This window comes from Choloepus didactylus, chromosome 16 (genome assembly GCF_015220235.1).
Source record: "Choloepus didactylus isolate mChoDid1 chromosome 16, mChoDid1.pri, whole genome shotgun sequence".
Classification (NCBI taxonomy): Eukaryota; Metazoa; Chordata; class Mammalia; order Pilosa; family Megalonychidae; genus Choloepus; species Choloepus didactylus.
The window spans coordinates 14,046,845-14,064,461 of record NC_051322.1 but is presented as its reverse complement, the minus strand read 5'-3'; the positions used below and the strand labels follow the sequence as shown (position 1 = coordinate 14,064,461).

General features: G+C 34.1%; 1 protein-coding gene across 2 annotated transcripts in view; it reads right to left on the bottom strand.

Moving 5' to 3' along the window:
- Nucleotides 1-1,544: 1,544 nt before the first annotated feature.
- Nucleotides 1,545-17,617, bottom strand: part of CDH19 (cadherin 19) — a 114,696-nt gene continuing 98,623 nt past the window's right edge. For both annotated transcript variants that reach the window (XM_037806338.1, XM_037806337.1), the window contains 3 exons: nucleotides 8,064-8,181; nucleotides 5,784-6,035; nucleotides 1,545-4,020 (listed from right to left, as the gene is read on the bottom strand). In XM_037806338.1, the coding sequence (XP_037662266.1) occupies nucleotides 3,530-4,020; nucleotides 5,784-6,035; nucleotides 8,064-8,181 (861 nt within the window). In that variant the 3' untranslated portion in view covers nucleotides 1,545-3,529. The remainder of the gene's footprint in view (nucleotides 4,021-5,783; nucleotides 6,036-8,063; nucleotides 8,182-17,617) is intronic.

Here is a 17,617-nt window from a genome sequence, read left to right as displayed (position 1 = left end):
TTCTAGAAAGATTCTGAAAAATCTTTATTGTACCAAATAGCTACCTAGTGCTAACCTGTTTTGATAAATACATAATTCCATATTTACATTAAAAAGGAGTCAAGGTGACTTCTGCCCATGACTAAGTAAAAAGACTGAGTTTAACTATTACATTCATTGATAAAATAATTATTGGGAACTTACTATGAGCTGGAACCAGTTTCAGACACTAACAAATGAACAAGATGGACAATTTCATGTCCACTTGGGGCTTACACACTACTAAGAGAGAAAGACAGTGAAAATTGAAATACATAAATAATATAATACCGGGTGGATAAGTCATTTGATGGAAAGCAAGGCAGAACAAGTGCCACAGGAGGTGGACAGGGTCAGGAAGGGCTCTCTGAGGAAGCAAAGGTAACATAGAGCTGAGTGAAGTGAAGAAATGAAAAATATGAGCGTCTGGGGGAAGATTTTTTCAGGCCTAGAACACATCCTGTTAAAGGCCATGAACACTGATCTATCTGTGTGTGACTGGTGTGTGAAGATCCACAAGACCCTGAGTAAAGTAAATGAGGTTGAGAGTGGGAGGAAGAGAGAAGCAGAAACAAGCAGCCAATGGGATAAGACATGGCCTATTTATGGGTCTGGTCAGGAGGTTGATTTATGTTTCAAATGTGCCAGCAAGCCATTGGGACTTCTCAGTGCTAGAAATGAAACGATTGGGGTGTCCCCACAGAAGTTCATCAGCTATTGCAGTGATGCCATGTTATTTATGGTACCCTTAGTTTTGGTCAGGTTATGCTGTGCAGCTTGTTTTACAGATTTTATTATTTGTCACAACCACCATGTGAAATAGGTAGATGGAACTCATTTTACAGGCCTGGAAAAATTAAGCAGCTTCATAAGTTTGCACAGGCATTTTTATTTTATTTTTTTATTAGAGAAGTTGTGGGTTTACAGAACAAACATGCATAAAATATAGGATTCCCATATACCACCCTATTATTAACACCTTGCATTGGTGTGCAACATTTGCTACAATTGATGATAGCACATTTTTACAATTCTACTAACTACAGTCCATGGTTTAACTTAGGGTTCACTATATTTGTAACGTGGTTCCATAGATTTTTGTAAAAAATTTTATTGTCATCATATATACAATCTAACATTTCCCCTTTTAATCACATTCAAATATATATTTCAGTGCTTTTAATTACATTCACAACGTTGTGCTACCATCACCACCATCCATTACCAAACATGCCATCATTCCAAATAGAAACTCTCTACATTTTAAGCCTTAACTCTCTATTCCCTCTCATCACCCCTTCCCCCTTAACCTATATTCTAGACTCTGATTTGCTTATTTTAATAATTTCATATCAGTGATATCATACAATAGCTGTCCTTTTGTGTCTGGCTTATTTCACTCAACATGATGTCTTCTAGGTCATCCATGTTGTCATATGTATCAAGATTTCATCATTTTTTTACAGCTGAATAATATTCCATTGTATGTATATATGGCATTTTGTTTATCCATTCATCAGCTGATGGTCACTTGATATGCTTCCATCTTTTGATAATTGTGAATAATGCCACAAAGAACATCAGCATGCAAATATCTGCTTTGAGTCCATGCTTTCAATTCTTTCACACGGTTATTTTAAGAAAAGAGAACTAATTCAAACTCAGTTCCATGAGGCTCAAGCACAGGTGCTGACTGGGTTTATATTACTGCTTATATTATCTGCTTCCTACAAAGGCTATAAATATTTTCATGTTTTAGCCATGAGTAAAATATGGCTTCTGTATAAACATGTGAGTCAACTAAGGGTGGTATTTAAGTACTGAAGTTATTAATGTGATTTTGTGCTGTTTTCATAAGAATCTCCATTGATTAGCCTTTATTAAAATCTACAATAACAATGTGAATGCATAAAGATTTACTACAGTTTATTTCATTTCATCTATTTTCAAATATTTTACTAAGTTTTTATATGTTAAATCAGATTTTCTCTGGCTTTTTAAAAATGTTATCTGTGTTGTTGGCATAATTGTACCTGATTCAGATCTTTGAAAAACTCTATTCTATTCCAGTCCATGGATGTTTAAGTTTCAGAGTACAGGGAATAGAAAAAAATCATTGCATCCATTCAATTATTCTAACCATATGTCAAAAATATTCAAAATATTTTATTTAACCATATATGGCCAATTTGATTCAACTCAATCTCACATACTATTAATCAGAAATTAGCATATAAACCAATTTTGAAGACATTTTATTCACTGATTTCTGTTTGTTCAAACTCTGAATTTTGAATCCCATCTTGATTTGGACAGAATAAGGACCATTCTTTAAAAGGTGGATCAAAATTAAAGTGTTTTATTATCTTATTATCTAATGTTACCATAAAGCTTTATGTCTAACAGCTTAGCATTTATTTCCTTTATAATGTACCATAAAACCAACTATGCACCTAATTTTACATTCCATAATAAAAAAAATGACACTCAGAAATCAGTCTTATTCAAAGCTCTTAACAAAAAAAGAACTGCTAAGAATTGTATCATGTTTTATTTTAGGCACGGTAAGAGAGAGTGCAGTTGATCATAATATTTAAGATGACTATTCATTCAAGCATGAATCCAGTGCTCCTTTCAGGTTTCTGTATCATTTTCTGTAGCAAAAAATTTAACTTAGAGGTTTTACAACCTTTCCACCAGTTGCATAAAGTTTAAATTTAATGATGAATAAATGTTGACATGTATGTTGCCATTATATGTTGCCATGAAATATAGTTTGGGTAGCATATGAATATAACATATGAAAATTTCTTAAATATAATTTCATGACCCCTTTATATACAATGATTTAGTATTAAAAACAACACAAATATATGCAATATAGTTTTGATTAACTGCCACATACCATGTATGTGTCCAAATTGAAATCAATTTTAAATGGTGAACTTGGCGAAAAATTGAAAATATCAAAGTGGGAAGTGAGAAGCCTACTTATTCATACATAATAAATTATTTAAAGGCTTTTATATAGTCCCCAAAGTACTCACGAGTGTTTGTCTTTGTAATATCAGGAACTTACACATATAAACATTTTATACTCAATTTGTAAGATTAAAAAAATAGAGAAATGAAAATAATACTAAGATGAACTAACTTAGTGGCTTTCCCACATTAACCACTCAAAAATTTGGAGCATTTGGATTGGATTATATTGAAAAAGATAGAGGAATGTTTCACTGGGATGCTAGCTGGATGGCAATGGCACAAGAAATGTGAATATTAGTATTTCCAACATTTGGTGGTATCTCGTGTGTATCTTGAAATTACCTGCATTTACTGCAAGGAAATCAGCAAGTGCTATAAAGCAGCAGCCCCTCCCCACCCCCAGATTGCTGGTCTACCCACACACAACTGGGGATTTTTTCATGATATGGGCTTGTCCCAATTACCAAGAGACTCTCAACCTACCCACAGACACATTAGCATCTTTAAAATTTTAATAACAAAAAATCTAGTGATTTGACTGCATTGCAGAACCAAACATGCATGTTAACCTTTTAAAGCGAGGTCCCAATTCATTAAGGTAATCAAAATTTTCATCCTGATCAGAGATTCCTGATCCCAAGGAGCTAAGGGATCCAGCTAATGACCCTGTTCCCTCAAAAGCATAGGTCTGTAGGGAGTCAAAGGGAGGGGCGCAGGGATCAGTATCAGCCTCCTCGAGCTTTTCTAGAATGAATTTCCTGAATATGGCACTGTCTGGACCCACCTGCAAGGACTGCCGGTACAGGCTCCGGAGTTCAGTGGTGGCGTTTCTTCGAGCCTTGTGTCCCCGCATCACGGTGCTCCTCCTCAGCTGTGCGACATCGAAGGCCTCTGTGTCGTCTTCTCCACCCCCTTCATCATCATATCTGAATATGTTCTCTCCAAAATCTTCACGTTTCTCGGGAAAAAGAGTCTGTTTTCTTCGTTGTTTTAGACCCAGGATCAAAAAAATAAAACCTGACAAAGAAGGCGTAGGGCAATATTTAATTAACGCAGGTGGAACGTTATAAACTCCATTAACTTTGCTTTTGTGACAAGTTCAAGACATGGACCCTGATATACTGAGCTGGGATTTTATGACTCTAAGAAAAACGCATATGTTTCTTGTTGAAAATTCACAAAAGGAACTTACAAAATGAGATAAGGAAGTGTAGCCATCTTCTTGGCTGTGATTTAGAGGGGAAACATCATATAAATACCGAGAACTGTTTTTGATGAGCAATTTAAATTATAAATTTAAAAATTATTTTATTCTCACATATTAAAATATAAGTGGAATGGGGGCAATTTTCCAATCTGTACAGAGTTTTCATTCTTAGTAACCAATGATCCATGTTAATAGACGATAAACATGACTTATCAGTTTGATAATCATCATTGAGGCAAAGCTTTTTGCCATAATTATTTTTTAAGTTAACATTTATTGGCTAAAAATGGTGTGCCAGGAATTACTCTAAAAGCTTTGCATTTATTTGTTGATTTAATCCTTATGTTAGCATTGTCCCTTATTAAAGATGAGGAAATTGGCTCAGAGACATGAAGTCACAAGTTTGGGTCACAAAACTAGCAAAGAGCCGTGATTTGCAGCCCCAAGCACTGTGTTTTTACTGTTTCTTGCCTCTTATATCTAGTTATGTAGCTCTAAAATAGAGTTTATGGTCATATGTCATTAAAAATAACTTGAAAATCTGAGCTGAAATCAAAGGATGAAAATGTTGGCTGAAAGAGGCATGTGTGGCTTTTGAAGCTTTGAGAAAGATGAGGAGAGTGAAGACAAAGCAAGTCCTGAAATATCTATCATATGTCAGTTTGCATGGTGAGGTTGAAATTCCAGAAACATTGGTCAATATAACTCTCAACAACACTCAAAATGCTGTGTTGGGTTTGATATGAAGTTACAAGAGAAGCAAAAGCAGAGTTATGATTACAAGTTCTGGTGTGCTACTGAAGGGGAAAGGGTCATGTTAGATGAATTACTTATAGTCCTGAAAGCCTGACTAAGGCATTTTGGGGTTCAGTTATCTTATCTGTGAAATGAGTAAAATACTTAGTTGTGAAAAAAACAAAGCAAAACAAAAACAAATGGAGCAGTTTTTTGGAAGGTTTCTTTTCTGTTTAATACTTTGATTAAATTTTGCATTCTTCAATCCTAAACTTTACTTTCTTTGGTATTCTGGTATTAGTCAGTTGCATTGCAGTATTCCATAATAGTGTGTTGTAGTTATGGAATCTCAGCACATCATTTACTCACTGTCTGACCCTTGGCAGAACATGTTAAGTCTTGGAGTTTCAGTTTCTGATCTATACAATGCAGGTGATAATAGTTGCTATTTCATAAGATTATTGTGAGGATTAAATTGTATAAGGCACATAAGTACTTAAGTGTAATAAACATGCAACAGAGGCTGTCCATCATGATTGTTACTAATTTTATAAAACATTTTTTTGCAATGCAAAAGGTGCATAAACAGACACGCACATACATACTTGTGCAATTCAGGGATCACTGAGTTTCAGCTTGAAGTGCGTATTTATTCACTCCATTTTTCACTTACTCCATTTGGTTTAAGAATTTTAATGGCATTCAGAAGAGTGGTTGAACTCATACACACACATGCACATAGGCACACACACTACCCTGCTGTATTGGAATTAACTGGTTTATAGATGTGTTGTGATTTTTAAATACATGAAGAGGTATTCAATACAGCACTACTTACCAAACATCATCATGCTACAGATCAGAACAGCAACTATGACTTCTGTCCTGAATCCCATGGAAAGTAGAAGTTCCTTACTACTGCAGGACTGTGTGCTCCCACCGTCCCCACAGTCACAGACAGAGATGGTAAGGGTGTTGGTACTTGTAAGTGATGGGATTCCGTTGTCAGCAATTAAGATGGACATGAGGAAGACAGGCTCTTCTTGAAGGCTAAAACCAGTTCTATTAGTCAAAATTACAGCTGTGTTATCTAAAAAAAAAATCCATGTTCATAACTGTTTTACAATATAAAAGAAATTCATGCCAGTCATATGTACTAGAGGCAACAATATAGAGATATAAGCAAATAAGGCCAAATGAATGGAAGGAGAAATTTCTGGTAAAAAGATAATTAAAAGATCCACCCAACAAATTTTTAATGTTTTTGACATTAACTAAACTCCAATTATGTCATTAAATGAATTATTTAAATCGATTCTAACATGCCTTTTGAGAAAGACAGGGACCATATATATGGAACACATAAAGTAAAAGAGCTTTTAAATTAAATATCAATATTTGTATAGGAGCAACTGGTCCTAAATTTAGGATGCCAATATCAGTTTCATTTGGATTAATTACACATGACACAGTGTTTCTTTCTAATAGCTGCAACCTATTATTTTCACAAATACTGCAAATATGTGAGATTTTTCAAAATTATCTATCACAATGAATGATCAAAAAAAACATGCTTTACTATTGAGACAAAAGGGTTAATTTTACTTGGTAGAAAAGATCCTATTAGAATTTTTTTTACTTCATTTTGACATTCTAAACTCATTTTCTATTTAAAATTCAGAGAATACTCAGTATTAGTCATATTTATTAATTCATCTAGACAGTATATTTAAAAAAATAACAAAAATGAACAATATATACTTCAAGCACATTTGAAACTGTTCTTCCTCAAATCCCAGCTAAGTAACCTTTTTCAGTACAATTTCTTTTGCTTCAGAACTAGGTTTTCCCTTCAGGATTTTTTTTTTTTTTTTAAATCATCAGCCCCCCCCCCCCACTCCAATTTTTTCTGTTAATACCAGATAAAATTTGGAAGATGATAGCAGTAAAATGAAAAGAAATGGAACTCTTTTAAATGTATGCCTATTTATGACTTTTCACAAATCATGTTTTTAAAAACAAGACTACCATTCTCTCAAAGACTATAAAACTCATGTGATTTTATTTACTAGGCATATTTAAGAGGTGAGAGACAGTTTAGATTGTTTTCAATATATAATTTATGAAATTACTTGTAACCTCAAGCATTAAAACAAATCAATTATTTTTATGTTTCAATGTTTATTTTGCCCGATAATTATTTTATATTAATATAATCATATCTAATAATTCTTTTATATATTAATATAATCAAATCTAAGCTAGAGCTTAGATTACATTAATATTTGCATGTTTTATCCTAAGTATATTGTGCTCCCTTCACTGGGAAATTTGACAATAGCAAAAGGGAGAAAAACAGGTAGGCATTTTTTCTCTTTCACAAAAGATCCCCCCTGGATCGAATGTTATACTCAATTGCAAGAAATGAAAGCTGCAAGGCATTTGTTTACAGATTCATGAGTAATGAGCTTTATAATTTTTCAAATCTTTGAGAAATAAAGAAAAATTAAAATAAGGGCAAAAAGTCCTTTACTAAAATTACGGAAAAAGGGTGACTGTATAAAAGTTAATACACTCTCACAAGGAAGGTAAAGAAATATGTCTCTCCACACAAAATCCTTCAGGATGCTTTTCTCTTTAGATTGATAAAATACCTTCCAAAGTTAGAATGAAAGAGAAAAACCTCACACCAATTTCATGTATTTATAGTTCCTCATTAATGACTCTAAGAGTCTTTGAATCAATGAAGCTGACATGATCGTAAGTTAAGTATATATCATTCTCTTCCTCAGAAATAGATTGAAGTTTGAGCTATATGAGGATGCGAAAGGAATACTGCGTCAGAACTGCAATTATATTTGCAGGGTCATTCAGACTGTACAAGATCTTACAATCACCGATGACGTTAAAAAGGGCTTATAATTTAAAGACATTCAGGGAGAAAGGAGGTCAGCATTTTCAGGTCTTGACTTTTAGTGTTGTTTTCTATTTTCATTGTCACTCTTTTGCCCTACTTATCAACAGTATCACATTGTTGGAACAGTAAAAATGTGAATGTTATAAATTCTCCCAAAGTCAAACATGATTTACAAAAATCATTATGAGTGAAGCCCATTACCTTGATTATCTATGATGGTAAAACTTGAGTTCACTGTGTCTTCCATAGATAGATGAAAGCAAAAATGGTGCTCTTCTATGGATTCATCTCTATCCACTGCACTAATGGTCTGAATTACCTAAAAGAAAATAAGGAAAGTATTTTTATTTTTGAAAAATTTTAATATTATTATTTTTTTATATTTGCTTTTATTGTAATTGCTTTACAAAATCATTAAAGACTTTGCAATGGGTAACCATCAAACTGGTGAAGAATGTCATAGTCTTTTGTCAGGTTAAAAATAGGTTTATTTGCCCCATTCAAAGGAATGTTATATTAGAAGATAGATAAATTCCTTTGAGGGACCAAATGAATTTCTTTCACTAACCTTGTTAGAAGTTCTCAAAGCTTTGCTGTTCATGTTTCAAGTCTTCCTTCTTCCCTCTTTTCCTACATTCCTCCCTCCCTTCTTTCTTTCCATCCCAAATCATAAAAAAAAGGAATGAAAATATGAACAAATCAGATCTCAATTCTTTTCTTTTACGACATGAATATGCCACTCAAATAGTTCATTATTGTCAAAGAAGAGATATGCTGTCAAGATCACATAGTGAGATTTTAATTAATTCTGGAAATTAAAGTAAATTGATTACAGAAGTGATTGTTTTGAATTTTAAGAAATTAAAGCGCTTTTAACAATGTGCCAAACAAAAAAATTCTCAGTTGCGAGATGACAGACCCAAATTTATAAGGTTATCGTTCAAAGAACCCTTGTGAAACTAATGCGATTTGTACGTTACTTCTATAGACTGATTTGCCTTTTTCCTGACAGCACATTGCTAATTAAATCACAATATACTGTTAATTAAATAATCCAATAAAGAAAACATTTTCTTTCAATCCATGCCTAAAATAGTAAAGGTGGATATGGTAGTATTTCAGGGTTATGCTCTTATGTTGGATTATAAAAAGATTCTGAATCGGCAGGTGAAGGGAGGGGCATGACAAACCAAAAGTCTGAATTCTGGCTTTGCCACTTACTTGAACTGTGCCCATAAGAAATTTACTTACTTTTTCTGAGCTTCAGTTTTATAAGATTAAAATAATAAATGCACTAATACTTCCTTTTAGAATGCATTTTTAGGCTAAATTTCTTAATTTGTCAAATACTTTGCCTTCTCACAATCAGCACATCTGGTAGGTGTTTTCTCCATGAAAACATGCTCTTGGGATTTGCATAGGACAATGTCTTGAATGTTGAGAGTAACCTCATTATACGTATATTTGGTAACCTGAGATAAAGAGCAAATTTTAAGATTCATGCTTGTCTTGTTGGCATATGCAGTCTTGATTTTTAGATAAGGAAGCACTCTATCTTAGTACCTGAGATTCTGTAGGAAACATGGGCATCAGACTGAATGTTGAAAATGTCTCCCTTTCATGTGTGAAGGCGTAAGACCACTGGAGAGATTTTGACTGTGTATATGTTATACAGTCCTTTTAATTAATCTGACTACTCCATGCATATGTATAGGTAACTGAATAAGCAGAGTTTCATCACTCTGCCCCTTTTCCAATGAACACACCTCAGATACTATTTGCTGTGTAAACTGGGTTTTCAATAACATTATATGTCTTATTGGTCTTCACTACTACACAAAATTGAAAGCCACTGCTATAGCAGATTCAGTCACATATCAGGTATAATTAATGCTATCAAAGTAACCTTGAACATGTATATTTTTCATGAAAACACAGAGCAGCTATCAATAGGATCAACAGGTCATCATAAATGATTCCACAAGTCTCAACCAGGGGTTGTTCACTTCTTTTTAATACAACAATGGAAAAGTTTTTGTTTCAATTTTCAAATAAAATTCTAAAAAAAACCCTTATTTGCTGCACTTATAAAAAAAGAAAGAAAGAAAGAAAGAGGGCCCAATACCCCAGATTTTTAAATTATTTAACCAGGCCTTATGTATTCATGAGAGGAGCAAAGCCATATTATATATCAAAAGTATATACAAAGAACACTGTGTGGTTTGAGGGAGTGGGAAATAGGCAATGAAAATAATTCCAAATTATGACAAATTTTCCTTTTTCTTTTACTCTCTAGTTAGAACTTTGTCCAATTTCTTTCTCACTTAACACATTCTATTTCCTATTTATAGTACTTTGGAATCTATAATGAAAACATATCTTGTCTGCCTAGAGAATCTACAATAACCACTTTTTAAGGAGATTTTTCCTGTGGACCAGGCACTGTTCTTACACTCTCTTAGCTAATCTTCACACTGACCATATGGAATAAACTACATTATTGTTCTCATTTTATGTATAATTATATTGAGATTCAAGTTAGCTAAATATTTTAGGTGAGTAGTTTGGCTGGTTCAGAGTGCAAGCTGATGCCACAGCTGGTTTGCCATCCTTTGGGCCCATGAATCACACACATGACCTCTCAGGCCCATTGTTCATGCTATAGTCCAATTTTTGCTGAGGAAGGTGTGCATACAAAAAGATGCGTGAAAGGCAGGAATACAAAAAGCAAACAAAAACATACCTCATGAAAGGCAGGAAAATACATTTATAATTAATAAAGTTGTTATTCAAAATAACTGGGGAAAAAAGAAGAAAATAATGTGAGTTTTGATGTGAGATAAAGAAAACATTTCTCAGTTTGGCAACACAGTAAATGAGCTAATAGTTAAATGAAAAATATGAATTGATTGGGAAAGTATGATTTAGGCAAAAGAAGAGCACATGAAAACCTTGAAGGAAGATAAATCACATACTAGGTCAAAATAAATAAAATTGTTATTTTGTAAACAAAAACTGATCAAATATTGGCAGTTTCCTAAGGTTCAACTTAACTGTTTTATGGAACTACACATAGCATTTGACTAAAGATAATCAAGGGAAGAAAAGCTAATCATTTTCCTGCTATCAATTACTTTGCCCTATGGGTTTCCTTTAGAATAAAGAGCACAGATGTATCCAGCTTACTAAATTCAATTCCCAAGTTAATTATCCTGTTTTAACAAAAATCAGTCTAAAATTCACGTTTCCAAGGATGGCAGGTATGGCCATTATTAAGCATGCATTTTTTTGTCAGCTAGTCAAAGAAGCAACTGTTGCACACTATGGTTGGAAGCAATCGCTTAAATCCATTTGAGGCTAAATTTCCTCACCTGTATGGCAGGTAGCAACGAAACTCACTGCAGGATTTATTGAGGAAAAAAGTGTTAAATGAGATTATAAACTATAAATTAATATACAATGTATTGAGAATTAATTGATATAAATAACCAATTCCTTGCAATAGGCTTAATAAACAGGCCAACACAACACACAAAATGTTAAAGAATAAGGTGGGACTGGCAATAAATGAAAGTTGAGAGATTTTAAAAATCTTGTCTAAATTACTTGCTTATCTAGTTTATCTAGATATTTGCACCTCGAAATGATGCTACAGATGCAAACTCTATCTCCCACTTCAAGAAATTTTTGTAAACAAATATGAATGGAACAGTCACTTTTCATACCTCTCTACTGGGAAAATTATTCCAAATTGGACCTGTTTTGATAAAAAAAAATGCAGATTTTCAAAAAGACTATCAAATATGTGCTTGTTATAGTTTGTTAATGCTGCTGGAATGCAAAACACCAGAAATGGATTGGCTTTTATAAAAGAGTTTTACTTTGTTACACAGTTACAGTCTTAAGGCCATGAAGTGTCCAAGGTAACATCAGCAATTGGGTGCCTTCACTGGAGGATGGCCAATGGCGTCCGGAAAACCTCTGTTAGCTGGGAAGGCACGTGGCTGGCGTCTGCTCCAGAGTTCTGGTTTCAAAATGTCTTTCTCCCACGATGTTCCTCTCTAGGCTTCAGCTTCTCTCCAAAATGTCACTCTCACTTGCTCTTGGGGCGTTTTTCCTCTCTTAGCTTCTCTAGAGCAAAAGTCTGCTTTCAAAGGCCGTCTCCAAAATGTCTCTGAAAACTGCAGTTCCTCTCTCAGCTTCCTTGCATTCTTCAAACTGTCCCTCTTGGCTGTGGCTCCTCTTCAAAATGTCACTCTCAGTTGCTCTTCAAAATGTCACTCAAAGCTGCACTGAGTTCCCTCTGTTTGTCAGCTCATTTATATGGCTCCAGTGATTTAATTCAGACCCACCCTGAATGGGTGGGGTAACACCTCCATGGAAATTATTCAATCAGAGTCATCACCCACAGTCGGGTGGGGCGCATCTCCATGGAAACCCTCAAAGAATTACAATCTAATCAACAGTGATACATCTGCCCAGGCAAGACTACATCAAAGATAATGGTGTTTTGGGGGACACAATACATTCAAACTGGCACAGTGCTTAAAAAACCAAAGTGCAAAATTAATAAAATAATACAATTCAAGTCAAAGAGAAAATCTACATTGTAGTGCATTTCTTTTACTTATCATGATATTAAAAATAAAATGTTGAGGAGCTCATGATATTCTAACATTTTGTTCACAGATGGAAGCAGAGTTGGTTCAAGTTTCCTAAAAGAACTATAAGCAAAATTATATAATTATTTAAGTGCCATAGAAATAGCAATGTTTTAAACTTTTCAAAATCTACTTGTATTCAGTTAAAAACTACATATTCTTATATTTACATATATTTTTCTAACTTTCAATATATATTTTCTGATTTTTTTCTACATCAATTAAAATAACTATAATTTATAAAAATTTCATATAAAATTCTAAAAATATTATTTATCAGTGTAATGAAAAAGGAATCTAAAAGATTATCAGTGTACATTAATGAAAAAGGAATGTTAAATTATTAAAAATAACTGATAATCTCCCAAATTTATTCATTTTACAAATATTTGGTTGGCACTTAGTACACACTAGGCAATCTCAAGCCCTGGGTGTATAATGGTGGAAAGGACCAAGAGTGTCTGCAATCACCGCTTTCTTCTAGTGGAGGAGACTGACAAGCAGAATTGCAAATTTAAGTGTTGAATAATTACTTAATATTTAAAATCAGAATAGAATTACATAATACCTAAAATCAGAATAGAATTACATAATACCTAAAATCAGAATAAAATTATATAATAAATACCAAAAAGGCGTATTACCTAAAAGAAACTTTCAGGGTGTAGGGGATCCGGCATCTAGCTGAAATTTGATGATTAAACTGCAGACGTGAGCAGGGGGCACTCCATGGATTTTCTAGGATGGCGTGTTAGAGTTTGGACTTTATAATAAAAGCCCCTCATAAATTCTAGGTACAGCAAGATCTACCTTTTTAGAATGCTCATTCTCAAGGCAATCCTTAGGGTTGGTATGGAAATAGAGAACCTAGTTAGAAAACTGTTGTGATGACCCCAGTGTGTGGGTACTTGGGAATCAAAACTTCTTGATGGGATAGACAAAAGCACACCAACCATCAGAGTTATAGGAGATAAATTACTTTTAATGTTAAAGGACACAAATTACTAAAGTATTTTCATAAAGCTCAACATGGCACAACATGTTCTCAGATTGATTTAGTTTACCAGGTCCCAAAATTTCCTCAAGGGCATGCTGAGCTGCCTCTGATGCCACCAAAGTAAGATCTTTTCCCCATTCCCAAGGGAATATGCTATATATTATTCTGGTCACTGCTCCGCCACTAAAAACTGACTGTCCTGGAAACTGTTTGCATGCCTACTACAGCCTTAGCTAAAAATGACAATTGATTAAAAAAAAACCCAAAACAACCACAGTATATATCTATGTGTTTTCAGTGAGATTGGATGAAGCAACATTTGATTTTACAGGAATATCTGCCTCAGCAGAACTGTTTGAAGCCCACTCCAGAAGAAAGGGTTGGTTCCTGCCAAGGCAGCGAGATGAAGATAGAGACTGACACAGCAGAGAAATCTTTAGGAGACGGAATCCACAGAATTTCGTGATTGACTGCACATGGATAATAAAAGTCAGGAAAGAACCAAGGTTGATGCCCACATGTTTTTCTTGTACAACATGGTAAATCATAGTAACTTTGCTAGAGCAGTGAGAAAAGGCCAGGCTTGAGAACAATTTGATATAACTTTAGAACATATGAGCAGAAATTTTCTGCAGTTATTTGGATATATAGCTTATATTGCAGGAGAAATAACTGGCTAGACATTGAGATCTAAGAGTCATTTGCATATGAATTATAATTGAGACTTAGGGATGCATGACAAAACAGAAAGACTGTAACTCAGAAAAATAAATAAGAGGGGACACAAGAATGGAGGGGAGATGAAACAAAAACCAGAGGTCGCAATGTGGAATCACTAAAACTTAGGCAAGAGAAGGTTTTTATAGGGAGATATTGGACAAGTGTATTGGTATGACAGAATCTAAAATTCACTATTATACTTCAGTTGTGGAAAAGACGTTTAATCTCAGTGAAGATAATGAGAATCTTTGATTTGAAAAATGATAACTATTTCTACCAAGCAGGAAAGGCAAATTACCTTAATGTCAGCTCATTCATTATATTTATATACTATAGCAAACCACTAAAAGTTTCTCCCTCCTCTCCTCCCCACTCCAACCACTTACACATTAAGAAGAAAAACAAAAATTCAGCTGACCCACATGGGTCATCGAGGAAACGTCTGGTTTATTCCAGAACAGAGTGCAATTATTCTGGGATTCCAATTTTTTACAATGTACATGTTATTAATCTATCCAAAGAAAATAAATATAGGACATCTTTTAACTTGCTATTTTGCCCAGATGTTTAAACCTGTGGGAAATGAGATGCAAACAAACTTGAGAGAGAATGAATCTAATTAATATTTTGTATTTCCCTCTATAATGTCAAAGTTCTCTCAATACAATACAGAGATTAGAGACAAATCACTGACATAAAAAGCCATCAATCTTCCAAAACCATTCATAAACTTAGATCATACTAATGAATCAATCAGAGATTATAACCTCGAAGATTGTCATGGATTGAGGAAGAAGACCACAGATAAACTTCACAGATAGAGAATAAATGGCAGGCAACCAGGAAAGGCCCAAAGCACAGAGCCTCAATAAACTGGACACTGCTGGTAGAGACTGGAGTGGCAGATTAACAAAGGCAGTATCCAAAGGCAAGACAGAATTCCATGTTTGCTTTTTTTCCCAAAACTTATTCCAGACAGCTTACATTAATAAGCTTGCAATAAGAGTTTTAAAAATTCAGGGGAAATTCCAACAAGGAGACGATACATCCTAGAAGAACAGGCTGAATCCATGAGTAAGGCTAGGTTAACACACGTTTATCTTAAGGTCCTGTGTAATTGTGAGAGAAAAGCCACCTATTTCTCATATTTCCAGTTCCCATAAAAAAGTGGAAGCACAATCACTGCTTTGGTTTAGAGAATTCAGAGATAAAGACAAATCATTATTCAGGAGAAGCCTAACTGTTATTAGGGCTGATACCAGAAAGATATTTCACTTACAAAGCCTCATGAAGAAAATAGTGAATTATACTGAGTATTCTCAGCACCACTGTTACACTAAATATAAAAATTCACAGGGTTCTTTTCTTAATTGTATTACAGAGTTCCAAAAGGCACCAGTAAATTAGCACGTGTTGAAAATGGTAATAATATGTGAAGCATAAATAATTGAGGAAATTTTGCAAGAAAGCAACAACATTCCATCAGTCCCTACGTGCTCTCTAAACTTGTCTTTAAATATAAGCAACTGTTTTGAATCTAGGCAAGTACTAGAGAACTACATGTGGGACCATCTGTGTTTGACAGTCCAAAGGACCTGATATTTTTCAGTGTAATAATACAGATCTTTCTAAGAAGAGATCAAATCCCCTTCCCCATTCCTTGTATCTGGGTGGCTATGGACTCACTTTGACTGACAGGACGCAATGGAAATGACAATGTGTCAGTTCCAAGCCTGGACTTAAAGAGCATCTACTCTCCCTGTTATAATCCTGATAACACTACCACGTGAACAGCAGGCATAGCTAGACTGCAGGAGGATGAGAGAGGAACACATCCCAGTCATCCTCAAGGACTCAGCCCAAATCATGCCAACAGCCAGACGTGAAGGAGGAAGCCCAGACAAGTGTGATGCCACCTGGCCAGCCAGCTGACTGCAGAGGCATGAGAGACGCAGGCTGAGACCAGCCGAGCCTGCCCCTATCAGCACAACTGCCCAGCTGCCCTATTCACTCATGAACAAGTTTGGGGGGTGGTGGAGTATTACACAGCAGCAACTAACAAAATAACTGCACCATATTAAGTGTTTACTATTTGCCAAGCATTATTCTAAGTACTATACATATAAAAGCTTGTTTGATCTTCCCAAGAATCCCATGTAGAAGGATACATAGGAAAACTGAGATACAATAGAATAAATTGCCCAAAGTCACACAAATAGCAAATGGCAAAGCTGCAATTTGACTCATGTCAACTAATTTGACTTTCAAGTTTTTGTATTAATGTCATAATTTTTAGTTTTTCAGATTAGTGAGAAAATATAAATTTACTATGGAGAATAATCCTGATTCTGTACATTTATCTCTGAACTATTCTTACACAATTTTACTTCAAATTGTACTTTGGAATTACATATGAAATTTTGCTCCAATTTGCATAATACTTTAAAATCACTGGAGAAAAATATACAATTTCACATCTGCATTCTTTTTATCTAGGAGTGTATTAGTTTCTATTTTTAATTATACTTTTCCATCCTCTATATACTTTTTGTAGTTTTCTTTATGTAGATCTGACATTTCTAGTTAAGCTAATTCCTAACTATATTTAGGTTTCTTCCTGTTATATAACCACATTTCTGTCGATTTTTAATTAGCTATTATCATATATAACAAAGATCTACACCTAGAGCTCATGGATGGGCTAATATTTTATGCAAATTGCTATAACACAGACAGTACTCACACACACACATATGCAACATTTACATAATACTGTTTTCTTCATCCTCAAATGAATTTGGGACACTGCTCCATACACATTTTATGATCCAACTGTTTACTATTAATTTTCTTTGTATTCAGGTCATATTACTAATTTATTTTATGTACACTAATCAATTTCTAGTTGATCAACTTCATTACTCTAGACCTAGCTGGCCAATACAGCAGCCACAAACTACTGAACACTTGAAATGTGGCCTGTCAATCTGAGACATGCTGTGTTAAATTCAAGCGATTGGAAGATAGTGTGAAAAAAATTAAAACATTTCATTAATGTTTCTCAAATTAATTGCATGTGATAATATTTTAAATATATGGTGTTAAATACATACTAAAATTAATTTCACCTCTTTCTTTTTTACATTTTTAATATGGCTACAAGAAAATTTGATTTTTTAATATATTTATTTCATAGCAGTATACTACCTAATCTTATCATCTCAAACAATTGTCCTTCTCTCCAATAAATTTATTTCATATCTCTTTTATAGATTATTGTATGGGCCTGAATTTCAGAACACTATGAAATAACAGCATGAAAGCAGGCATTTCTTTCTCATTACTGTCTGAAATTATACCATGACAAGTGTTTCAGT